Below are 26546 nucleotides of genomic sequence, written 5' to 3'. Positions count from 1 at the left end.
TAATAACCACCAGTTAAACCCAAAACAGTTTCCTGCTCTCAAGTGACTCTGCAGCTACTCTGAACACTGATCAGCCATAACAGTAAACCACTGATGAATGACACTTATCACTTTGTTATGTTCCTTGGATGGTGGCATTCATCTGGATGTTACTTTGAAGTGTACCTAAACATTAGCACAAGCGCACACTCGGTGGTTTCTAAATACACCTCACCACACCCCAAAAATTACTAAAGAAGAGCCCGAGGTGTTGTCCAGTAGCTCCAGTCTGGGAGATGAGCAGGACCAAGCCCGATCAATGAATGCCCCACCCTGCAACCCACAGGACCCAAAGGATGTGCTGCCAACATCCCAGTGCCAGATATCACAGTACACCCTGAGTGGTCCTGTGCCAGTCCTCTGATGGGCTGCAGCTGTTTTGGCAGTTTTAATGTTGCTGGTTATTGTGTGCATGAATGAGTCTGTGTGTGTGTGTGTGTGTGTGTGTGTCTGTGTGTGTGTGTGTGTGTGTGTGTGTGTGTGTGTGTGTGTGTGTGTGTGTGTGTGTGTGTGTGTGTACGTGTGTGTACTTGTAATATCCTGTTACATGCTGGACAAAATGCACCGGCAGAGTGTGTCATAATCTGAAAATGAGATCTTTATTGAACAATACCTTTCATTTTGCACAGCATTACTTCTCGTGTGTGTGTGTGCGTGTGTGTGTGTGTGTGTGTTTGAACCATCCAACAATAAAAGGCAGAGGCACACAGGCACACTTTATGTTGACATGCATCTAAGCAAACAGGCAGCCTTGAGCAGCCAGCATAACTAGCATGCATTTAGTGGATGCATCTCGACATTTAAGCACATTTGTATGCATACAAAAAAAACTATAAGAAAATAAACTGCTACCTCTCACTCTAATGACACACTTTATATTCTAATTCCTGTTTTAATTACATTTTGTTTTGAAAAAACAAAACAAAGACATATTTAGGAGTAAACCCCACAAATAAAACCCATGCAAATTTACAAGAAAGAACTAAAAATTTATGAGAGAACACTTGAAAAGTTTTACATCTTAGAAAAGTCCTGCAAGTTTACAGAAAAAAAAATCACAAATTTATGGGAAAAAGATCCATTCAATGGCACTGACTCATCTACTGTGAAAATGTTCAGTTTAACAGTGGAAATAAACTTGTTTACAGTCTCATATAAAAGCCGTTTTGCCCTCTGAAGCTAACTTCACCATTTGTGATGAGTGTACAAAGAAACTTTTATCCAAGTCACCCATAATCAAGGGCCTCATTTTCTACATTAACGAAAAGCACACTGAAGAGAGAGCTGCTCAGTATCTCAAGCAGGTACACACATCTAAGCCTATTTTTCTAGAAAAAAAGATCAACATCGCATTTAGCATTGTAGTGAATTATAGTACACCTTGCTAAATAGGCAAGTAAGCCAGTGATCGGATTAGCTGATAATTCCCCAGCTGTAGTACAAACTGGCCAGTTGTGGTTTTAAAACACATTAAAAAATGAATTGACGGCCACAATACCAAATTACAGGACTGTATTTGAGTTGTTTGCTAGTATATAATGAGCGAGCTGGTTTTTTTAGGTCTATCTGCCTCTGCTTAGATGCAACAAAAGCAGCAGTGAAATAAAGATTTTGTTACTGGTCATCAGTGCCTGGTAAGCACAACACTTCTCAGCCGTCTCAACCTTTGCAGTGGTTCGTCTCTTTCTGGGCATCAGGATTTCAAAAATGATTATTAAAATGAGTTAAGTAGCTAAAGATATATTTGCACACAGGTTATAACTATGGAACTAAAATAAAAAGTGTTATTTTATTGCATGTGAGTGCTCTGAATGAGTACTCAATTCACTTTTATTTTTATAATTTTATCATTTATAAGATTATTATATATTGGTACAGGTGCAGTCTCCACTGTGTTTGTGTAGGTTGAAACAGTTCACTTTGTAAATAAAGTTTACCTGTAGAGAGGTTTGTGTTATAAATTTTTCTTTTGTGTTGTGAAGAAATATGTCAATTCCAACATGTACTTTTCGAAAAACAGCTGCGCTTTGAGGCCTCAAGTACACGTGCCGTTCTATAGTTTGTTTATGTGACTGATATAATTATAAATATCTGCTGTATAGTTATGTGGCAGCATTACATCAAGTGGAGTGTAAATAATGTAGCAGCAGCTGTCAGCACTTGTTCTCTATAAGTTCACTTTGTAGCAAACGCAGGATGAGTGACTGAGTCGATGGAGAAGTGGAAAGACAAAACACACCCTAAGGTTCAAAACGGTAGTCAGCATCAGTCATTGTAACATTTCTAAACAGGAGATACACACAATCAATATTTAATCATCCTTAATTTTTTGTGGCTGCTCTAGTTCGCGAGGCACCAGGAGCAGGCAGACACGTCATGAGCTCTACATGATATAATGCTGAGAAAGGCTCTGTTCCAGGAAGTATTATTACTTCTAGACCAGAAAAACCTGGAATTTAAGGCTTTCACGTCGACATTTGTTTATTTAAAGTTTAACTATGCTTTAGTTGTGTTTCTATATGCAGCGTTTCTGGTCAAACATTTGAGGAAAAGTTACGATTATTTCAGGTTTCCTCAACTTTGGTTTGACTCTTAATGGAATGTTTTAGAAAATCTGATCACAAAAATATGTATTACCCCTAGTTGGTGTGCGGTTGCTAGAGGTTGCTCGCTGTTGCTGGGAGAAATTGATTGTGAAGATGATGCTGCATTAAAAACCTCCTTGCATTTGCTTTGGTTTAAGGTAGACTGCCATTATCGGCTGTAGTTTGCATGGAAGACGTTGACGCTGCAAACACTTGCCAACTAACCAGCTAGCAATACTGAAACGTAAGAAATCTGATAGCGCTGGTTTAGCTCACTTGTAAGTCACCCATATGGCATAAGGCTAATGCAGAAGCCATTTACTTACTGGATACAAAGACAATTCATCTTCAAATTAAAAATTGTGCCTTACTGCTGAAACCAACATGTTTGAAAAGGGGCAGCTTTTACTTTTACTTTCTCTGTTTCCAGTTTGCATCAGTTTCACAATTAGTAAAATGTGTAGTTTGCAAGTGTTTGCACAGAAAGTGTGCTAACTACTGTTAGCGAATCATTTGCAGACAAGTTGATATCTTCCATACAAACTATGGGCAACTGCATCAGTCTCCTAGCAACCAAAGCAATTGCATGCAGGTTTACAGTACACCACCATATACACATCTTTGCGACCAGTTTCACTTAGCAACGGGGATTGGGGGAGGCTGTATTACAGGTGGCTGGGTCCTAGCAACCAATTTCATCGTGATTCCCAGCAACCTTCAGCAACTACTGGTTGACAGGAACTCGGCAACCAGGTCTCTAGGCTTAGCAATTCTTGTAAGTACAGTGTTACCACTGTTAGTATTAGAAACAACATCCAAAGGAAGAAAGAACAAATATATAAACGTCTGTCAGCTTACATAATGTGTGTAAATGATCACCATTCTAATTCACCCATGAAAAGTGATTGTAGGTAAACCCCAACATTACCACCCCCATCCATCTGGCATTCCCACCCAAGTATACCTTGAAGGTATTTTCCCCAAACTCCTAACTTCATTTAATCAAAAGGAATTATTCCTGAAGTAGATTAACAGAACACCCTTTTATCTCTCTCTGTTGGCCTGACAGTAGCCGCTCTCAATCTCCTGTTCTTCTGTCAGTATTAACGTTCCTGTCACGTGTGGAAGCCACAGCATGTGTGGGTGGATGACTGACTCTGTATGTGAATGAGACAACACATTTGTGAGCAGAAACGAAGGGTCTTTTATCAATGAACGCTAAACCGCATCTACGTTTATTCACTCGCACCACTTCCGCGCACTGTTCTGGCTTCTTAATACTGTCCAAGACTAATTACCAGCCTATCAGTGCCTGTGTACGACAGTGAATAAAAAATCACCGAGCAGTTATCGATCTGCGAACGGAGAGCCTGAACCTCAGAGCAGAACTTTAATAGACATTTCCAGCAACAGCCAAGCTGTGATGTAATAAAAAAAATCACAGCATTAAACCAGCACATCGTTAGATGGATGAGTGTGGCTCCGTGGTTTCGTTGGTGGGTGTAATAGCTGGTGTGGGGGTATTCATTGGGTCTGATTCCCGCAAGGCTCCCATAAATAGTCAATGCACATCGATTGCAAATGGCTTCGGATGAAATCCCCGGCTAAATGACTTTGCTACCATTGTATTAGTAAAATGACAAAACAGCAAAACAGATATCATGAAGCATGAAAGCCTTTCTGATTGATCATTTCAAACTTACAAGGGGTTGTAAGGCTGTGTTTGTGTGACTCGTGTGTGAGTGTTTGCATATTTATTTGTGCTTTTTGTGCAGCTATTGAATGACAGGGCTGTAATTGGCTGAATATGTATTTAACATGCAGTGTGTATGTACTTCACGCAAAGACTGTTTTGTTGATCCCACAAAGACTGTCATTAATGCCATTAATTGGCTGGATTCGACACACATCTGGGTCCCTCTGTCTCAGAGGGCTAAGGGATGATAACATAATGTGTACAATTTGGACAGAGCACAGATGAGGCTCACAAGAAAACACTCCTAAAGAGAAACACAATAAACATAGCTGCCGTTTCAGGAACTTCCCAGATTCTAAAATGTAGAAATTTAGAAAAAGAAAAAAAAATGCCTGAACTTTAAACTAGACACCCGTGCATGGGCTCATCATATGCTATTGGCGTCACAGAGGATTCAACCCCTGGTCTCCAAACTGACAGCTCTCTGCCTAACCCACTGCATCACATCTTATTTCCATCCTTGGATTTCTTAGGTTTTTATAACATCTTACACAAGTCACTCCGTCTGTCCTGAAGAGACCTCAGACTGTATGTAAAAGACATATCTGAGTGAGAACTGAGGATGCTCCAGACTGACTACTTTACTCTAAATTGGACCATAAATTATAAAATAAGACTTGACGCCACTCATTAGAACGTGTTTACTGAGGCTGTAAATAAAGAAAGGAGTTTTGTTTTGTTGTATGTTGCAATAAAAATCAGGCTTCTTTTTGTGACCTGAGGGGTTGCCCCCGGCCGGCCAGTAGAAAAAAGTGCAGGTTTAAGGGGTACAAACCTTCATTTGTCAGACTCCCTTTGTTGACCAAAGGCTGGCATTATGAGCTAAATTTTCTAAAGCCCGGAAGCAAAGCCCAGGGGAGGTGCAGACGTCTGGTACCCTCTTAATTTGAATCACAATATGCAGAAAGGTTATCATGGATTTTCTTTGTCCAGTAGTGCAAAAGAGATATTGCCTACCCAGAGATTTAATAGCAACTTGTTGTATTACAGTCTGCTATGTGTGTGTGATTTTTTTTAATTTTAACTTCATCTTTTTGTCTGGATCAGTAAAGCGAGACACAACACATGCACATATGTTTTACCTGAACCTCCCGCGCGTGGTAAGCAATGATGAGCCCCAGCAGGATGACAGTGGACAGGCTGATCAGACACTTCAGGGCCAGAGAGTACATGGAGCTCTGTAGAGAGAAAATTGAAACACTTATCATTGGAGACACGACATTAGAGCACAAATGTAATATGCACAGATTGACTTTGCCATGACGGTTGGTTTAATATTCAGAGTACAATGACGGACGACAACACACGCTAACAGCCCCTCGGGAGCGCCGGGACATTTCTCCGTGGCCTGAGGGTCATTCTGACCTGCCACGAACAGTCATCTTGACTAGCAATACGTAGCATGCAGGAACGACCTCGCACTGACCTCTGCTAAAGCACACACAGACTGGCACGCACACACATGCACACACAATTAGCCTTATATTATTACATAGCCTTATATTATTATACTTATATTATTACTTATACTGCTTATATTATTATAGTGAGCGATGTGCATATTTGGATGCAGTTTTTTGAGACTGAAATGTTTAATGGTTGAATAGGAAGAAAATTATTTAACATTTAAACTAACTATGGATGTTGATCTTCATAAAAAGTAAGGGGTAGTTATAACACGTACAAGGCTGTGTGAGTATGTGCTACTGCTATTGTGATTTTTAATAGTGCAGAGTGCATCCATAGGCATGGGATATTTTGAAAACTAAACATGCTTTTCAGTCACAAAACTAGTTTGGTACCTGCTACAACAAGAGATGCCATCAAAATTTAGTTTTGCATGAACAAGGTGAACTTTTGCATGAACAAGGTTATAGCTCCCCTCTGATTAAGAGGGGAGCTATGACTATTTCCAACTCTGTATGTTTTTATGTTTGGCAGCATGATTCACAGTTCAAAGTAATACGTATTAATCTGATGCTGGGCTGTGGTGCCGTCTCTTGGTTCATCTATTGTCTGAAACAATGGATGTTTGTCGCTTGTTTGTCTTCACGTGCGTGACATGCCACTCTTAAGCCATACGGTGTAATATGATGTCGGCCTACCCTTTGAAGCTACAACAGCTTAAACTCTTCTGGAAAGAGTTTCCACAAGGTTTATGGGTGTGTTTGTAGGAATTTTTGACCATTCTACTGTGAGGTCAGACACTGATGGGTTCACAGTTTCCGCTCTACTTCATCCCAAAGGTGTTTTATCAGGTTGAGGTTAGGACTATGCAGGCCAATGAGGTTCTTCCGCACCAAAGTCGCTCACCCATGTCTTCATGGACCTTGCTTAGTGCACTGGTGCTCAATCATGTTGGAACAAGAAGGGGTCATCCCCAAATTCCTGCAATGTTAGGAGCATGAAATTGTCCAAAATGTCTTGGTATGCTGACGTATTAAGAGTTTGTATTACTGGAACTAAGTGAAAGGAACTCTTCATACACTAAGCCCAAACCCTGAAAAACAGCCCCACACCATAATTCCCCTCCACAACACTTAGCACAGTGCAGTCAAAAAAGTGTTTAAGCACTTCAACGTGTTAATTCAAAGTTAGCATCAGAAACGGGGAGAATTTCCACAGCAAATCTTACTAATGAAGTGGCCGGTGAGTTTATATATACACTCAGACCCACTTCATACTGGGTTGGACCTCTTTTGCCTTCAGAACTGCCTTAATTCTTCACGGCATAGACCCAGCAAGGTGCTGGAAACACATTTTGCTCCATATTACAATGATAACATCACACATGCACATTCACAATGTGGATCTCCTGTTCTACCACATCCCAAAGGGGCTCTATTGGATTGAAATCTGTTCACTGTGGAGTTCATTTGAGTGCATTGAACTCCTTTCTGTGTTCCAGAAACCGGTATTTCTAATGATTTGCGCTTTTTGACATGGTGCATTATCCTCCTGGAAGGAGCCCTCTGAAGATGGGTACACTGTGGTCATAAAGGGATGGACATGGTCAGCAGCAATACCAGCAGCCTGAGCCACTGATGCAAGGCAGGATGGATCCATACAGTTATGGATCCATCAAAGTCACATCAATTTCTTTTCTTCCCCACGATGTTCAGTTTAAACCTCAGCCTGTCTTTTATGAGTACATGTCTACATGCTTAAATGCATTTAGCTGCAGCCACATGATTGGCTGATATTTATGTTAATGAGCAGTTGAACAGGTGTGCATGCATACATACAAAACAAAAAATAAGAAAAACATCTCATCCATGTCCATGGACCTTGGTTTGTGCACTGGTGCACAGTCATGTTGGAACAGCAAGAACAGCCATCACCAAACTGCTCCCACAAAGTTAAGAGCATGAAATTGTCCAAAATGTCTTGTTATGCTGAAGCATTAAGAGTTTGGTTCACTGGAACCAAGTGAAAGAACCTCTTCTGTAACTAAGCCCAAATCCTGATCCTTGAAAAATGTTTTATATTAGCTGTGTGTTTGATTTTACACTGATTTTATTTCCACTCAGTTCAGTCTGCTTCACCTAAAACAACAGTCTTAAAAAAAACTTGAATGTCCAGACTCAGTCACTAGGCTGGTTTCACAGATGTCCCACTCACTCACTCCTCTCTCACTCCTTTGCTAAAATAGCATCAGCACTGTTGTTGCAATTTCTCAGCAAAGACAAAACAAAAGCCAGTTTCAAAGAACAGAAGTTGAATGGTTGCTTTTCGCCTATCAATATCTTTCTGCAGTCGAGCGTTAACTCCTTGTCTGGTTTCACAGGGCTTATAATCAACGCCCAGTATCTTCCAATCAATACGACTCATAGCACTTATTTGGCTTCTCTAACCCCCTCACCTTTCACACTGCGAGAGCAGCAACACTTACGTGTGCTATCATACGCATGTTTGCACACAGGTACACAACACATTTGTACATTTGGTCAGAATACACTGGGCTACACACATCTGAGCTACACAAAGAGATTCAAAGGGGAAAGTGCATTCGATTAATTTGTTAGCTGCTCTCCGGAGAGTCTGGTCGTCCATTGGAGAATACATCTATACTGATAATGACGTATCTGGTTGTGTTAATATAACGTAAATACAGGAATGAATCAGTGGATGAATGTGAGAAAGAAAGATTTCAGTGTACATTTGCTAACAGTATTAAATGCAGATCCACAGACTTACTAAACCTATAAAAACTTCATAAGCTTCAGATCAAACTACACTGCTTTCACGCTTCCTTTTCATCCGTCACCAGTTAAACAAGTTTTAAGTGTATGACCTTTTATCAGAAATTGCATTTGTTTCATAGCAGTACACTGGATGGGTTTAAGGAATTCATTACATTTTCATTCATTGCAAATGCTCCGTTTCAAAGGCAAAAAAAAAATAAAAAATCTGCACATAAAAGCAAAAGCTCAGAAACTCAAACAAACCGGTCAGCTTGATTCATTTTCTAATTCTTTAAAATAAAGCTTGCCAATCCGACTCATTTGTCCACATCAGCTCAAGGTCTGTGTTTTGAAATGCACAATTGAATAGACACACGCATATCAAAAGAAAAAATAAGAAACTCAAAGCACATTGGCGGGACCAGCAAGGTCACACACCGAGCGCAACAGCCTTATGTCCTCCGCCAGGAAAGACCTGAGCCACCTTAAGACTTAGGCGGTAGGTTGGGGGTAAAGTGGGAGACTGTTGAGCATTAATCACCACTCTTTAATCCGGGTCTGCACTCTGAGTTTAGACACATATTACTCAGGCTTTCCTCCGTGGTGTTATTAGACAGAATCCACATTGCATTTTGGGTTCATGAATATATATTGCAACTCAGCCTGCTGGAAAATAGAGTGTGTTAGTGTGTTATTGTGTTTATTTAGGGTCTCTGTCTATGCTTCGTGGCCTTAATGGTATTAATTCAATGTCAAACAAACACACAGAAGCACGCACAGAGTCTAGTTGGTTAATACACACTGACGTGCTCCTCTGTTGACTGTAATTAGAGCAATCTGAGAATGAATCTGAGGCTGGGTTCCCCTTCCGCCGTTCATATAATACACTAAAATGCACATGCTGTATGGATGTATTCACATTTGTCACTCATGTCAGTGCATTTATGAGCCAGCGCACAACACTGGGACAATATCTAGCTTTGCCTCGCACTCACTTCCTCTATCAGCTTACCCGAAGCTGTTGTCTTTCTGTCTTTATTTGCTTGTGCTTGCTTGTCTTGTCTCGGCCTCCTTCTCCACTGCTGCTAACATCTCATTTGTACCCACTGAAGCAAACTAGGTGCAAAGGAAGCCAACATTGTTGTGCTAATGAGAAAAATGCTGGTTTCACTCTTGGCTTTCAGCACCATATCTGTTTAAACACAGTCACACTAGTGAATTGCAATGTGATGGGAGATTACGTCCCCCTTCTCTCTCTCTCTCTACGGTCTCCCTTCTCGCTTTCTTCGTTTACACCCAGCACTCTGTTGGTCGTTGGGATTTTTTGACAGTTGTCTCATTACACTGTCAAAAGCATTTTGTTTGCCTGTTTGCACTTCACTTATTCCACCTGTATAGTGAATAACTTAACTGCAAAAAGGAGATATATGCGCCTACTGGCGCGCCTTCTGTTCATTTCAGCTTTTTTACAGTCATGATTTTTTTAAACTCTAACAGGCTGGCATGGGTCTATTAGTTTTTAGTGCCACCTTTTGATTCAAGTGTTTGCATTATAAATGAATGCGCCAGCATTAAAGTCTTTATAGACAAAAGCAGCTTCACTTTAATGTCAGTGCAGATGCGAAATTGGTGGGATGCAGGCTTGACGGCACGCACGTACTGCACACGCGCTACAGTCTGTACTCTGTGCATGCGCGCTCCTTTCGACTTCTAGAGCCTGTGCACATATTTGCAGACACGGGTCGATGATGAACTTTACATCACATGATTCCTTACAACAAGCAGGACTTGTGCCTTAATTAAAAAAGTTAAAAAGCTTTGAAACTGTGATGTTTCTGGAACAAGTTAACTTTCTGCCACTTGGAAAATGTTTGCTATCTTGCTGAGAGAGCAGCTTAGCGTGAAGGCTGGAAGCAGTGGGGGAAACGACTGTAATGGTCTGTCCAAAGTTCAAAAAGCTCCCACCTGCCGGCACCTCTAGCACTCACTAATTAATGACAAGCTGCGGTTTCACAGGCGGATTATGTGCAGGGAAATTTCTGGGCGTGTCCTGACGGCTTTCTTTCCTTACCTACGATTTGTTTAATCCTTAAATATATATACCATGAGACAATATTACACCCTGTCTAATTAAATCAAGTGTTTTTTTTTTCATTAATGTCCTGTAGTAGAAATTTCATAAATGACAAAAGCTTTGTTCATTTTTCCATTTTTTTCTCCAATAAAAAGTAAATGTCACTCCACAGTTTTCCTTTTTTCCCTTATTTTAAGAAGGTGAAAGCTCTTAAAGCTTAAAGCTCTCTTCTAGCTTGACTTCACTGGGGACATAAATAAATACACTGACCATCTGCGCTCCTCTGCAAAGCATGCATGCATATTGCACAGCCAAGTTGAAATGACCACAAGCAACTGACTGGGATTAGTGTTTACTGTGCTGACTAATTTTGGATTGTAGATCCCAGTCCATACAGTGTTACAGACCTTATATGAGAGAGACATGCCACTCAAAGAGTGCTGAATACAATGATGCTACCACTCCCTCCAAAGAGCCAATCACCTTTATCAGGAAACAAATGAACCAATCATGTTAATTCACTGACCCCAGCTAATAGTCGAGGATCAGTTTCTGTGTGGTAGCAGGAATGTCTACATGTTGCAAAGTCGTAGTTTTTCTTGGCGTACTGTAAACATTAAGTGTGTCGAAGTGTGTGTAGTACAACAAAATCTAAAAATGAAAAGTTTCACTTTAATTGAATTCATTTGAGGACATATTCGGGATTGTTTGCTAGTTTTTGTTCAGTTTAACTTGAAATAAAAGTCGATTGTAATGTGTTGGCAACGCCTCTTCTGATTCATCTCGATTTGGTCTGAATCTTTTTAAGACGAAGTAACTTCCCAGCTGCGTTAATAAGACAGGTGCTGATTGGTGAAACTTGCTTCCAAAAGGATTTTGTTACAACAGCATATGACGGAGTAGGCTGCCTGTAGAAACAAATGATCAAAACAGACTTCAACTTTATTTGGTATTGTTATTTTAAATTATGTTTGCAAGCAGAATGATATTGATACGTGGCTTAACCTGCCTCGTATTGGTGCTGGATTGCTGGTTAGAGAAAAGCAATGCATTTAAGGTTTAATCTGCTCATAAACAGAAATGTAAGGATTAATTGTTTATTGAGTTACATGCTCATCAAGTGATTTCGTGATGAATAACACCAACTGGATTTTTGTCACAGTGGGGTTGCCAGGCAACGAGCAATGTGCAAACACAGGTGTAATTCATTAAAAAAAAAGTGATAAATGGCTGAATTTCATTTGGCTGCTTTAGTTTTAATAGTACTTTTACTGTAGGCTCAATAACACACTGCCATCGCTTATAGTGAGACCTGAGAAAAGTGCAATCATTGCAAATGCTCTTAGTAACACCTGTGCTTTAGCGGTGCTCATCTATGGAAACAGCATGCAGCTCCCTACCACAAATCATATATGCAAGCTGAAGGGAAATTTTCTGTGTCGCACTTAACCTCTTAACATTCATAGAGTCACCTGTGACCTGTTTCGGGTTAGGCTGCGCTTTACCCTCATCCTGGACAAGCACAGTTTAGGAAACTGGAATATAAACATAGAAGCATTTTGACCTCAGAGATAACAGCGTTGATAAAAAATGGGTGAATGTTAACCTAACACTTCACCGTCCCACACAAAAGTGGCTGATATGGTTCATATAGACCATATCTTGTGCATCTGACTGTTTTAGGTCAATAAGCCTGTATAACTGCGTAATAAAACAGGGAGAGGCATGACTTTTACTTCAATGGCCACTGGGACATAAAACACCATTCAAATGTGATGAAAACAGACAAAGCAGATAAAAAAAAGTTTGGTAAATAGTCTCAAAATAAGGTGTTAAAAAACTCCCTGCATGTTCTACTTTTACTATACACAAGATTACAGCTAAATTTATGGCTCAATCCACGGTGCTAACATTATTCGATGCCTCTGGCCCATCCCACCAACAACAATGACTGAACTTCATTAATGGCTGCAGAAGACTTAGTTATAGAGGTTATTTAATACACTGTTTTTAGCCACATGGATACTAGAAACCGCACTGCACATCCACCATAATCAAAGCCTAAACAGTTAAATAATGAACTCAGCATGGCTAAATTAAGGTTTTCTAAGTAAAAACAGTCCATTGAGTCTTCAAGCTTACAGAAGTAAGCAAACTTCCAAAATGTGCACACATTTGGTTTAATACACCAATTTAAATTAAGGACTTTTTTTAAACAGTTGTGAAAATGAACTGTGCGTCCATCTCTGCAAAAACTAGGAAGCATGATTTGGGCTTATCCAGGTAACTTCAAAATGTAACTCGGGGTTTTCAGTATTAAAAAAGTGGTTCAGTTGCTACTGGGGGACATCGTCATGGTAACTTCTGCTGCTGATATGACCTGTTCTGGAGCGGGTTATAAGATAAGATAACCTTTATTAGTCCCACACGTGGGAAATTTGTTTTGTCACAGCAGGAAGTGGACAGTGCAAAAGTTATGAGGCAAAAATTAGAATACAATAAGAATAAATACAGTACACAACTGTACAGAATAGAATAAAATAAAATACTATATACAGTAGAATAAAATAAAATAAATATACAATAAGATAAAAATAGAATACAAATACAAATACTATATACAACTGAGTAAAAATACAACGATGTTCAAGATTATAAATCAAGAGGTATAAAATCACCACCTACAAAGTAATGTCACCATTCTTGGACTCTGTGGAAGGATAACATGAGGGTCTGCAGTTTTTTAACAGTGTCTAAAGTCTTTGTTTCTCTGATAAAATTCAATAAGAATTCGAAGATTCTTAGATGAAACAATTGTATTTTCCTACACTGAATTTGTTTTTATATTTAGTCTTTCGGCTACTCTCAGAGCCTTAAACTGCACCAGGGCTGCAGCAGAAAAAATACACACTAAAACTATCTCATGCACATCTCAATATTACTTTGGTGGAATAACACAGATTGTCCTGTGCCCTAATGACCGAGCATTCATTACCGACTAAAGCAGTTAAAACACTCGCACGTGCATACAGCACTATTTAAGTCTCGTCTACAGTTCAGTGCTTCTCCTGCTGCAGACACTCATGCTCATGCTGATTTGCCTTCAACTACCGCAACGGTTTCAATCTGCACTGTGTGTTTAACGTCTTCAGATTTTTGTATTATTATATTTTTATCTTTTGTAAAACCAGGCGCTCTGCTGCCAGTTCACGCATCCATGTTTGTGATTGGTCAGATGCTACTAATGGCACTCTTTCATGTGAACGTGCTCGAAGCTAGGTTGATAATTGAGTCAATAAGCACTGTCACTAGTGTGACCGCTTAGCCTGATTGCCAATGTTAGTGTAAGTGAAGCCAGATAACAGAAAGATATCCTGCGTATGTTAACAGGGCCCAGACTGACTGACATGATTCCTGGTTTGGCTGTTTTGAAGCTGATGATTGGCTCTTTGGTGCTCCTTTGTTGGAAATACAACTTACATATGCTTGTGTTTCTTCTTTTTCCTTTCTTTCTTAGCCAGCTGTGCATAAGTGTGTGATTAGCGTATATTGATCACTGGCTCTGTGGACAACATGCAGGGATAATGAGCTTTTTGAGCTTCTTTAGTTCAATTAGCAGGGAGACACACACACAAACACAGACAGGTAGTATCTAGAGGGTTTCCCCCAATTGCCCCTACCTCAACCTTATTGACACAGACATGAGAGAAAATACGTGTCACTTACCACGCGGTTGTAATGAGTATGTGCGTGTGTGCACATGTGTCTGCGTGTGATGTAATGCCTTAGCCTTGGGGGTCTCTCCCTGTCAGAGTGATGCCTTCTTGCAATCAGTCTCCAGGGAAACAGGCAATAGACAGAAGCGATGTCACCCTTCCAGGATAAACACACACACGCACCATACGCATACACTCGAATGCACATCGGCATACACCATTACGGCCATACACACTCAATTAAATCCAGACAAAGGGAGATGTGGACACACACACATTAGCAGGTGCATCCATGGGTACTAACGTGACAGAGCTAAATACATAAAGACACACACTCCATATGTGTGTGTGTACACAGAGGAGACCCTGTGACGTGAATGTTTACCATCAGAGCACACAAGTTTTAACATAACCATGTAAGTACCAGCACTTCCACATACAGCCAGAGGTTGCTTAGCCTTGTTATGCTCAAACAAGCATGTTTGTACCTGTTAGTTGTAGGACCTCTGGGATCTACAGTCGCTTAGAAGTCTGTGATCTAGAAGATGAAGGCAGTGTGTAATGGACTGAAGGAAAAGGGAGAAGGTTGAGAAGGAGAGTAGGTGCAGTTGCACAAAAATGCAGAGATGGCTGATAGCTTCTTTAGAGAATATGGTGGGAGTTTAATTCCCTGATCGACCTCATGTACTGTCTCTAAAGCAGCGTGCAGCCACTGTAAGTGGACCAACAGAGAAAATGTGCAGAAAGGTCTACCAGTAAATGTCAGAGATAGCAGAGCGAGGGCAGAACGGGAGGGATGGTGGTGCTGCGGAGGGACTGAGGAAGAGGTTTTAAGGCTGCTGAGAAGGCAATGACTCTCGTGGGGGGATGGAGGCATATTTAAGACTCGCCAACGGAGGGACTTTCTCTGACAGTGAAAGGAAGGAAGGAATCGAGGAAGCAAAGGGGAAATAGGAGGCAGCATTGCTGATGCTTGTGTTGAGAAGCAGACAGAGGGTACATACTCACACTTGATACCCTCACACATGCCAAATGCACGCATTGATAGTGTGACAGGTGAAGTCAACAACTGCAGGGCATCGCCTCAGAATAGCAGCGTTGCAAGCCTGAAATGTGGCTTGGAGCTTGGCCCCGAGGAGCTATGTGAGCCTCTGTGAAAGATCTATTGATCTGACTGTGACAGCCCACATGCTAAGGTCCCAAGTGTCCAAGGGCCCCAGTTATTCTCAGACAGAGACACGTGTCAGACCAGGACCCCCTGTTCCTCATCAAAATAATAATAGAAGCATATAGAAGGCTGTCCTCACACTGCTGTTAACATTTTGACATGTCACGATCCTGGGTGTGTGGCAGTGACACTGATCATGAGGAGAGGTCACAGAACATGCAGAGTTAAAAATGCATGACAACAAATTAAAGGCTCAGGTTTTTTCTTTGAAGCCTTTTGGGCAAAAAGTCACCATGAGCCAAAAATTAAATTATTTCACATTCATGAATTATTTCATCATTTAATATTCTCTCTACATAATCTATCTAGGCTCAACAACCGTGCCTGAATATTTACAATGCAGGAATTTACAGCTGTGCCTTAGAGCGCTGAAGGCTGTACAAGATAATAATTTTTATCTGCAATCAAACTTTGTCCTACAGAAGTGGCCTTCATCATGGACTTGAACTTAACTTAAATTGCAAAGGCTGATAACTGTAGAGGCTGCACAGCAATGAATGGAAAAGTCTTAGATGTGGCAAATAAGAGTGTGCTGATAGGGTTTGTGCTGTTTCTGCACAGGAATATAGCTTACTCACAATACCCACAGTCACGAAACACTGTGTCCTCCTCAGTTAACCTCTCTCCATTTACCCTTCCAACACACAGAAACATGCACGCTCCACACAATCCAGCCAACTCTGTTTGGTTCCATTCTTATTCTTCATCTCTATTTTTGGGAGAAAAGCTAGAGCAGCTGGACCTTCAGAAAAAAAGTGCAGAAGCTTAGGTAGAGCTACACAGACTGATCAGTATACAGTGACATTTGCTTTGTAGCCATTGTCAAAGAAGGGAGACCTAAAGGAGCCATTAAGAGGCTATATTTATACACGTGCATTATATATTTTCAATCTATGACGAATGATCTTAACCGATCGTATTTCAACACGAGCTCTCAAGGATGGCTTCTCTGAAAGGCAGCATCCATTTTCAATAAAGCAGTTTGCACAGCATGTGTATGCGGAGGTGCACGGTGCATGTGCGTGGGTGTGATTATCAATAATCAATGGAAGAAATCACTCAAACCTCGCCCCCTAGACTCGTTTAAAGCAGCGCGCGAACCTCTCCTCCTTCCACCCATTCATCTTCCCAGCCCGATTGTTCTTTCATCCTCGGGATCTCAATCCATTTTTTTTTCCACAACAGCCAGCAGGCTTCTATCCACCTCAATTATCTAAGTGAGGGTTTTAGCTGTCTGATGGGACTCCAGTGTCTGTTGGAGTCAAACCAAATACGCAGCCATAAAGAAGACAGAAAATTTTACAGTCTCCATTTAAGATGAATTTTGATGCACACTTAACTCTCTGGATTCTCTCTTTAGAAATGCAAGATGCTGAAGACAGACCGCGATGTTTTGCTACATTTCATATACGATTTGTTTTCCCCCCAATATGCCCTGATGATCAGAAATTAATTAATATGGTGAGAGTGCTGACAAACACTTTGATTACCCTGCTCGAAATCACTCAGTCCATTGATTCGTATTGATAGATAACGCAGCCTGTTTGAGATGAGGGCTAAATTGATTGTAGCTTAAGAACCTAAATCAGGCTTTTCATTATCGCCTTTTTCCTTTTTTTCTCTCCTTCCACAGACTTTCATTCTCACCCAGCCGCTTCTCTCTTCCGATCACACTCCCCCAGTTTGACGCCCACTGGAAGAGCAGCGGAGCAGAGGGAGAGAGATAGTGAAGGAGGAAAAAAAAAAAGAAAGAAAGAAAGGAATGAAGAAAACAGGACAAAGAGACAGGCGTGGAGTTGAAATAGAAAAGGCCCAGGCAGAAAAAGAGGGCATAAGTCTCTGCCATCTCCTTCAGGGAAAAAAAGAAAGAAAAGGCAGACAGAAGAGAATAAAAGAGAAGAGGAGGGATTGAAAGGGAATTAGAGACCGTGCACTTTCATTAATAAAAAAAAGGACCTCTAAAGCAGTGATTTTTGTAAAGTAGAAGAAAAGACACAGCAGGGAGATTTTTCTAGCAACGGCATTAACAGAAAGAGTCCGGAGATCGCAGACTGCAAACAGAAACACAGGAGGAGGGTGAGAAAGATGGGGAAACACACCCAGTTGGGCTATTCTAACAAGCTACCTGTTAATCTGTGCACTCAGCTGATCTCACAGATTATTTCACATCATTGGCGATCCATGTATGACAAGCTGCATAAGCAGAAGTCATGTTTCCACCTTATGAACTAAAGAAAGCAAAGCCTGTGTCATATCTCTGACCAAAAAAGGGAGGCTAGAATGAGGACAAAAGTGTCTCACAGCAAGGTGAGCACAACATGGTCCGAGGCTTCCTGACACACACGCGCACACACAAAATAAACAGAGAACAGCAGCCAGGGGCCTATTCAGCTTATTACACCCCCCATTACACAAACAAATGAGATCCTGGCCTCCTTCTGATAATCTGCCCCCTCCATGTCCTTAGCATCCTTGCATTACATCACCCAAAAGCAGTAACTGTCAAGCTTGGTCATTGCAATAGTTGTTGCAATCATGAATTCAGTGACTAAAAGGTTCATCTGCACCGCCTAAACCGGGTAAAAAATGGGGTGTCCTAGTGACTTGGAGGGTCAGTAATCGTACTACCTAATGTTCAAATCTGCCTGATGACCTTTGGGACATGTAATCTTCTTTCTTTCTTTATCCCCTACATTTCCTGTCAGTGTTTATGGGCTGCTTGTAAAATAAAAAAATAAAAAAAGCAAAAGGCAAAAAAGCCCAAATAAGACAAAGTTAACCCAGGAGATTCTAGATAAGCACCAGAGATATAACCATGACATACATGACAGCCGTCAGTCATTATGCAAATGCACTGTTTATAAGGTTGGGGAAACCTGCAGTCAGCTCAGACTGAAGAAGTCACTTGGATGAGTGACAAAAGGTTTCTCCCACTGAAAACGCCACGTCCAGATGAACAGAATCAACTTTTTGGGAAACGACAGCCTGGTTTCATAATTGTTACGCATATGCAATGCAGCTACATTAACGTGACACTGTGGTAATTTTGTGTCATACCTCTAAAAGCCTGGGGGGATTGATGACAGACAAATTAAAACAAAACAACAGCCAAAACTAAAGCAGCAGAGGCAAAGATATTGTGAGTATCAGTCCTTAGCTAAAGACACTGGCTCCTACAATTCCCACAGGGGAACTTCATAATGTCTTTCTCTAGACCCCTCTGCCTGATAAATTCACAGGCTTGTCCACACTCCAAGTTTCTAACGCATGCTTTCTTGTATTAATTTTCAAGTGTGAGCTGAGGTAACCCTCTTCACTGTGCTATGTCATCATCAGGCTTATTTTCTAAGACATGGCTGGAGTGCAGCTTGGTTTCCCAAAAGACAACGACTGCGCTCAGTTATCAGCGACTAGATGACTTCTGGGCAGTATTTTCTGAGGGAGAGCTGTCAGTTTATGTTTCTAATTTTGTGGTCTGCCTCCTTAAGATTTCAACTCAGGAAATAATTAATTTTATTGATGGTTAGAACATTTCAACACATGGCCCAGCCCCAGCACTAAGCACAAGTGATCTTTTTATTGGTGTGTCTTTTTAAGTGTCACTCATTTGTGTCCCTCACCTTCGTGTACACGCCCCACGACAGCTCTGTCTCAATCACCATGACTACGATGCCAAACATTCCAAAGATCAGGGCGTAGTCGCTCAGCCGCTTCCTCTTCTCGAACAGCGCCCTGCGGTGCCCCAGTTTATACCCAATGTTTTGGTTCTTTCGTTTGGGAGCCTTGGAGGTGCTGCCCCTGGCCCCGGTACCCACTGCCCCAACTCCTCCCTGCCTGCTGCCCCTCCCTGACTGCGAACGCCTGCTCTCCACTAGTGCGTGGTTCTGGTGGTAGATGGACATCTGGTTGGATGTGGAGTCGGTGATGTCATAACCTCCTCTGAGGTACGGGGAATCTTCTTTGGATGAAATCACAATCTCTGGCGGGCTCTGAATTGGGGGTTGGTTGGTGGAGGACTGGGTCACCGAACAGGTAGGGGGGGCTTCTCGCTGCCGGTCATGCCCCCCAGCAGCAGTTGCGCCAGCAACAGCTGAAACGGCGCCCTCTTTGGTTTCGCTGCTGCTGTCTGACTCGATTAGGTTTCTCCGGGATGCGCTGAGGCGGCTCAGGGGCTTCATGACGCCACCTGTGTACTTACAGGAACTCATGGCAATCTCCGTGAAGGGGTTACTGTCCCTACGGTGAACCAGAGGGCTGGCCTGTCTGTGTTTGCACCCCCTCTCCCTGTCCCTGTCACGCTCTCTGTCCCTCTCCCGCTCCATGGATGGCGAATGGGACGAGTAAAAAAGGGCATTGTAGACTGGGGAGTTGTCCCCACTCAGGCTGTGCTGTGAGCCCAGACAGGAAGAGAGTGGGGTGCTGGTGGGGTGCAGGGCATTGGGGATGGGTGGAGGCAAAGGCTGAGCTCCAGCGGAGGAAAGTGGTAACTTCGGGAGAGATGCTGGGGGCAAGTTGGGCGTGGCGGGCGAGGGGGATGAGGTGCTGCCGTTTAGACGGTCGAGGCTTGATCCTCCCATGTGGTTGGAGTGGTTTGATCCTGGCTGGGCGCCAGCAGTGGACGGATGGGATATACTGCCCAGGGGAAGGAGGAATCGCTGGTCCTCATCCTCGCTCCCTCCTAGCAGAGCCAAGCTCAGAGAAGGGGGAGGCTCCATGATCACAGCTGTGGCCGCACACCTGTCTAGGAAGAGAAAAGAGAGGAAATATAAAGTGGCCCGCGGAGAAAACGATAGAGAATACAGGTTCCTTATCGTAATGTGGTAATGAAGGACATACAGAAAAAACAAAGGAAGGAGCAGGAAAACATTGTGATGGATGGTTAAAACAAATGAGGGAGAAGACTGAACTCCAAAAGCTGAGGATGTGTGACAAAGAGGGAACACAGAGTGAAGACAAGTGGTCATAATTGGGGAATATGTTATTCCTTGAGTCACATTTGAGTCAGTTGCCCAGTCAGCCTCTCTCAGCGCTTCCCCTCTCGGTTTCCCAGTGTCTTCTTGTTCTCTCACATCCCACAGTGCTTCCAGCAATCTATTCCATAAATGTCATCTGTGTTGTTAGCCAGGAGGATGGTGCAAATCCTCTGGCTTTACACTATGAAAATGAGATCAGCCTCAGAGACTAAAGGATAATAATTCCAGATCAGAGCAGAAGTGCGAAAGCCTCAGTTAACCATAAGTTGGCTTGCGTTTTAGTATCCTCTGATTGATCCAAAACAACAGCCTACTTTCAGTATGATATAACCAGACACCTTCACGACCACCCATCTCCTCCTTGACTGTTTCCCATATACCTACCTCCGACCTCTTCTGCCTCGGTCCCTTTTCCCCCAGGTTAGTTGTGTCGAATCACGGACTGGATGAAAGCAGACCACAGCACTTTTTCTTTTTCATGTTGTCACGGCCATCCCATCATCTTTTCGCTTCGTCTCCCTTCATATAGGTCCTCCACAGGTCTTATCTCTCGAAAATGCGCGTCGCTTCCCCGCTGATGATGGCTCCGTCTTCCGCTCACCTGATAAGATCAGTTTGTCTCTCTCCCAGTCATCGGTGATATATTGATCGCTCCCATTTTGATCCTGTCAGTGGCAATCGGCAGTGGATGAAGCGGAATAATCCATGGTGACTCGGATAAATCGGTCAACCTGTGGCTGCACGTAAGCAGCATGAAACAGGAGGTGGTGGGGGGGAAAGACGACGGCGTGGATGTGAAGTAAGAGTCCCCAGATGAGCTGTAAAGTCTGCGATTTAATATGTGACTCCACCGACAAACACTCAATCTACGGCTCTCCGTCTCTCCGACTCTGTCTCTCACTCTCTCCTCCAACTTCTCTCCCTCTTTTCTCCGCCTCCAGACCTGCCGCTCACTCCCATTGGACGGAGTCGGAAAGGCGAAATAACAGGTGGCAGGATTTTTAAGATGTGGCCACCAAACGGTTGTCTAGATTTATTGTACCGGGTTATTTCGGGGTTATTATTAAAACCAGTGGCATTCGTAGCTGCTGCCTCTGTAATAAAGACTATATGAGCCATTTGTTGTTGTTTTTTTTCTTTATGGCACCTGTTGGAACACGGCACTGAAGGATGCTGGGACCGCCAACTCCACGTCAGAAAAACACGCAGAGAAACATTTCCAGAACAAACACACGTGTAAGTCAAAACTGAAGTGGAGGGGAGACACATGCCTAAGACAAATATAGATGTTAATGAGGGTCTATAAAAGCAATCCTGCAACATCGCTTATGCAATATATGTTTGAAATCATTTCATCAAATTTTGATTGATTATAAGGTGAAACGAATTACTTTCAGAAAACCAGTTTAGATAATGCCGATACATTTAATCTGAGACCATTGGCTGGTATGTTGTCCTTGTCTTGTCCTTGTCTTCCGGGCAAGGACAGAGAGACTCAAGAGGAGCTTCTATCCCCAAGCCATCCGTGCCCTAAACACACACACCCGCCCGCTCACATCATCTATAATTGACTGAGTCAGGACTCTTCCAGACACTAAACCAAGGCACAATGTACATTTCAATTCCTTTAATTTTAAATATGTTTATATTGTCTATCCTGTAAAATAGTCAGATGTCTATTCATATTAATGTACAGAATTCTCCTGCTTGCTGCTACTACTGCACATTCACCCAATGTATATACTATATATATATATATATATATATATATAATGTTTTTCCTCTACACCCCCCCCCCCCCCCCCCCCCAATTTTTTTGCACATGTCGAGGAGCGTGTCAGGCTACATTTCACTGTGTGTTATACTTGTATAACTATGCATGTGACAAATAAAGAACCTTGAACCCTTGAACCTTGAACCTTGAGCAGTGTTGGTCAAGTTACTTGAAAAGTAATCAGTAACTAATTACTGATTACTTCCCCCAAAAAGTAATCCTGTTACTTTGCTGATTACTTATTTTCAAAAGTAATTAATTACTTAGTTACTTAGTTACTTTTTAAAAACACGATTTACAACCTGAATAGGTGATAAAGTGATAGATCTTTCAGCCTAATTCTACTTTTTCTACATAATCCATCATGCAAAATGTAATCAAATGGAAAAGTCTATTTTTAAAACTTGTTTTATTAGTTTTAACCTTATAACTTTATGCATCAAGCAAAAATTTAATTATATGCAACATTCTCTGACTGGAAGAAATTTGTTTAACATTTAAACCTATTTTCTGCACATTCCAGCACATAAAATAATTTTTTTTATGTGTTTACACTCAGTCTTTCAAATAGATGCAAGTAAAACACAGCAGAAAATAAATAAAATCAAAGACTAGCGGTCCTTTTGCTCTATTTTCACCTGTAAAGCAGGAGTAGGGGAGGCGGAGGTTTACCCTGGTGCAGGTGTGCCGCAGCGGTCAGTGGAAGAATCCGCGAGTTTCTCTGTGAATTTCCCATTACCTCATAGCGTACTCAGCGCTTGCTTGGAAGTTTAGGGGTTTATTTTCGCTGCAAAAAGAAGTTTTCTTCTCACGCACAACGGACACTAATGTTTTTGTCACTTTTTATGGAATCAAACTCAAAGTAAGGTCAGTACTTCCACGCTTTAAACGCTGCACGCTCATACTCTCTCCCGTACTCCATATATTATCCATTGTTGATCTGCACACAGCTGTTGCCACGAACGTAGCACTCGCTTACGTCACTGTCATGAGACATTCTCGCAAAAAAAATCACGGTTTTAGTAACGCAGTAACGCAGCGTTCCTACGGGACAGTAACGGTAATCTAATTACCGTTTTTGCAATAGTAATCCCTTACTTTACTCGTTACTTGAAAAAAGTTACAAGTAACGCGTTACTGCCCATCTCTGGTCTTGAGCCACCTTTCAGAGGGGTTCAGAGACTTACATGGAAATACACTATATAAGGTAAAAATATCGTTTTTCAATTCTAATGAGGTTGAAATGGATTTAGTATGACCACCTTTATTCATTAGCACAGCCTGAACTCTCTTAGGGAAACTTTCTTGTAGTTGTCTTTAAGTAGTCTCCAAAACAGTTCTCCAGGCTTCTTGAAGGACAGTCAACGCTCGCTTTTTTCTTTCATATTGGCTGAGTTTTCTTCTCTTCTCTGTCAAGATGATCTCACATTGCCTCAATAATGTTGAGGTAAGATTAAGAGTTCTCCTTTGTGTGTTTTTCTATCTGGGCTTTTACTGCACTGGCAGTGTGTTTGGGATCATTCTCATGCTGCAGAATGAAGCTGCTGCCAATCAGGTGCTTTCCAGGTGGCACTGCATGGTGGATCAAAATCTGATGGTACTTTTCTGCATTCATAATTCCAACAGTTTCAACAAGATCTCCAACACCACTGGCTAAAATGCAGCCTCGAACCACAACAGAGCCTCCACTGTGATGAACAGATGGCTGAACACACACTGGTGTACCTCTCTCCTGACCTCCTCTGGACATATTGACAATAATGTAAACCAAAAATGTTGCATTTGAATTCAGCACTCCATCCTGTTGATTGAAGTTCCTGTAATTTGCCATACCTCAGCCTTTCCCCTGTTGCCCTTCTGTAAGAACGGCTTCTTGACAGCCACCCTTCCATTTAGACCATCTCTGATGAGGCTTCAGTGAATGGTAGATGCATCGACTGAAGGGAGAGCTGGATCTCTCTGGTCCTGTGTCAGATCTTTGAGGGATTTTTTTATTATTGCTTAAGGAAACTACTTTCAGGTACTTTTCATCTGGTGTAGATAGCTTTTTAAAGGCTGCCACTTTGCTCAGAATTATAAGGACACACTGCACATCAAGCTAAAATAGGACAACTTTTCAGCCCACAGCCCTTTGGGAAAAATGTTGGCTAAGTTGTGTGTTGTCTGTGTAGACGCAACACTGCTTCATCCCTTGAACTAGGTGATTTTTTTCAAACAAACAAACAAAAAATGTTCGGCTATAAGGATGGGACTGGAAAAAATGAAAAAGTAGCCAATGTCCAAAGAGAACTATTGATCGAGACCACTTAAAAAAATGTGAGGTTCTGGTGCCTTGAAAGCAAGATACGAAGAATGAAGGGTTGCTCAAGACTTTTGCACAGTACTGTATGTATATTTTGTGACAACTGTGAGAGAATAGTTTCCTTAGATATAACTTCTTACTGTGAATATTTTCCAAGTTACAGTCCCAAAAGTGCACACATTAGAGGTAAGTTGAAATTTGGCACTTTCTGTGAGCCTTATTTTTTCCAGCATTATGATGCGTCATAACTTCTTAAGTGCGGAGGAGAGCCACATGAAAATTGTAGAGCTGAAAAACACATTTAGGTTCTGTTAAAAACTGTGACCAAATCACTCTTACTCCAACTCCAAGTGTTACAATCTAAAGCCAAAACCTGGTTTTATTTTTTTCCCAGAGCATCTTTTTTCTCTGACAAACTTTGAGTGTCAGGATCATGAGGATATATCAGAAGAAAACTTGAAAAAGTGTAGTTTGTGTAACCACGTGGGATGGTCAAAACAAGTTGTGATTCCTTCTGTGTCAAAATATTTTTTAATGCAGATTTTTTTTTAACACGCAGAAATTTGTGGTCTGGTTGAGAATCTTTTGAATTCTCCTCCTGTAGTCCTCTCGTTAAGTTGTTGTCCTCTCATTTTGTGCTGCTGTGCCGCTTCTATTGTCAGACTCCGTAAAGCTGTGATGATCTGCAGTCTTGGCATCCAGCACTTTTCTTTTATAAAGCACCAGGAAAATGTTTCATCTTCAAGAAATCTAGATGGATATATTTTTTCTCAAATGTATCCTCTTGCAAGGTACCATGCATAGTCATGGATGATAGCCACATATTGACCAGGGTTAAGTATAACACGAGTATCACTACTTGTGTTATTGCAATGATATTCCTGCTGGGCAATGGGTTTTAGATTGTTACATGACATCACTGACATATTAAAGTTATTCTACAGGAAAATAATTTTAGAAATCTATAAGATCTGCAATATATAAGAGACTACTTATACTAGATTTTCCACTGGGATTCTCTGATTTGATTCCTATAGACTTATCAGGTTATAATCCCAATTCAGCCAAGTGTATATCCTCAGGTATAATCTTATATAATTAGACTATTCTACCTGGCCTAATCGGTTTAACATTAGGCTGTGGCTTTCTGGGTACGGTATAATCTGATGAGAGCAGACACAGAACTGTGTGGGAGTGGATTAGACCGTTTCCTTATGACAGGTCAGCCTATCCTGCCATTATGCAACATGACAGACATCAATAAAGCAAATCATAGCATGTGAAGGATGAGTCCAAGTATTTATACAGCAGCAGCCATACACTAACACCTCGCTCACTGTGCGCTCACTGCGAAAGAAAGACCGTAGTCCTTCAGTGATACAGAAAATGATGGTGACCTTATACATCTAAGTTTGAATCTTCTCTCGGTACGCCTCTTTATTTGTATATCTTGTCCAGTCTGAATGCTCTAAATGTGATATTTTATTCATGATTTTCATTGCCATGACTTGTACCAGTGTCTTTTTCTGTGGGTAACGGTTGGAAAGTGGCTGGTTCAACACATTATTTGTAAGGGTTTGTTGCATGCTCCTCTACAAATAATATCTATTTGATTATTTATGGGGTTGCTGCAGCCTAAGAGTGAGAGTTAGTTAGATCAACAAGGGGAAAAAAAGGATATGTGGGTTTTAGTGTAGAAAGCGAGTTTTATGATTAAGCTTCAAGTTTCAAATGAGGAATGGAAAGCTGCAAAAATGTTTCTATTAAAAATTTCGACAAATCTTTTTTAATATAATTCACGTCTTTTATGTCTTTCATCAAACGCTTTTCAGTTCCAGCTCCATCCTTTATAGCAACTATTTGAACTATTCCTTCAGATGTCATGTTGCATAAAAATTGTTCTTGACGAGAACAT

General features: G+C 41.5%; 1 protein-coding gene across 1 annotated transcript in view; it reads right to left on the bottom strand.

The window, feature by feature from the left end:
- The window catches only part of kcnn3 (potassium intermediate/small conductance calcium-activated channel, subfamily N, member 3), a 62672-nt gene extending 41240 nt beyond the window's left edge, over window positions 1-21432 (bottom strand). The window contains exons 1-3 of the mRNA XM_014412105.3: window positions 20940-21432; window positions 19203-20323; window positions 5463-5558 (exon numbers count right to left, since the gene is read on the bottom strand). Coding sequence (XP_014267591.2) covers window positions 5463-5558; window positions 19203-20297 — 1191 coding nt within the window. The 5' untranslated portion in view covers window positions 20298-20323; window positions 20940-21432. The remainder of the gene's footprint in view (window positions 1-5462; window positions 5559-19202; window positions 20324-20939) is intronic.
- Window positions 21433-26546: the final 5114 nt, after the last annotated feature.

Source organism: Maylandia zebra, linkage group LG11 (genome assembly GCF_041146795.1).
Source record: "Maylandia zebra isolate NMK-2024a linkage group LG11, Mzebra_GT3a, whole genome shotgun sequence".
Lineage (NCBI taxonomy): Eukaryota > Metazoa > Chordata > Actinopteri > Cichliformes > Cichlidae > Maylandia > Maylandia zebra.
This window is presented reverse-complemented; position numbering and strand designations above follow the sequence as displayed.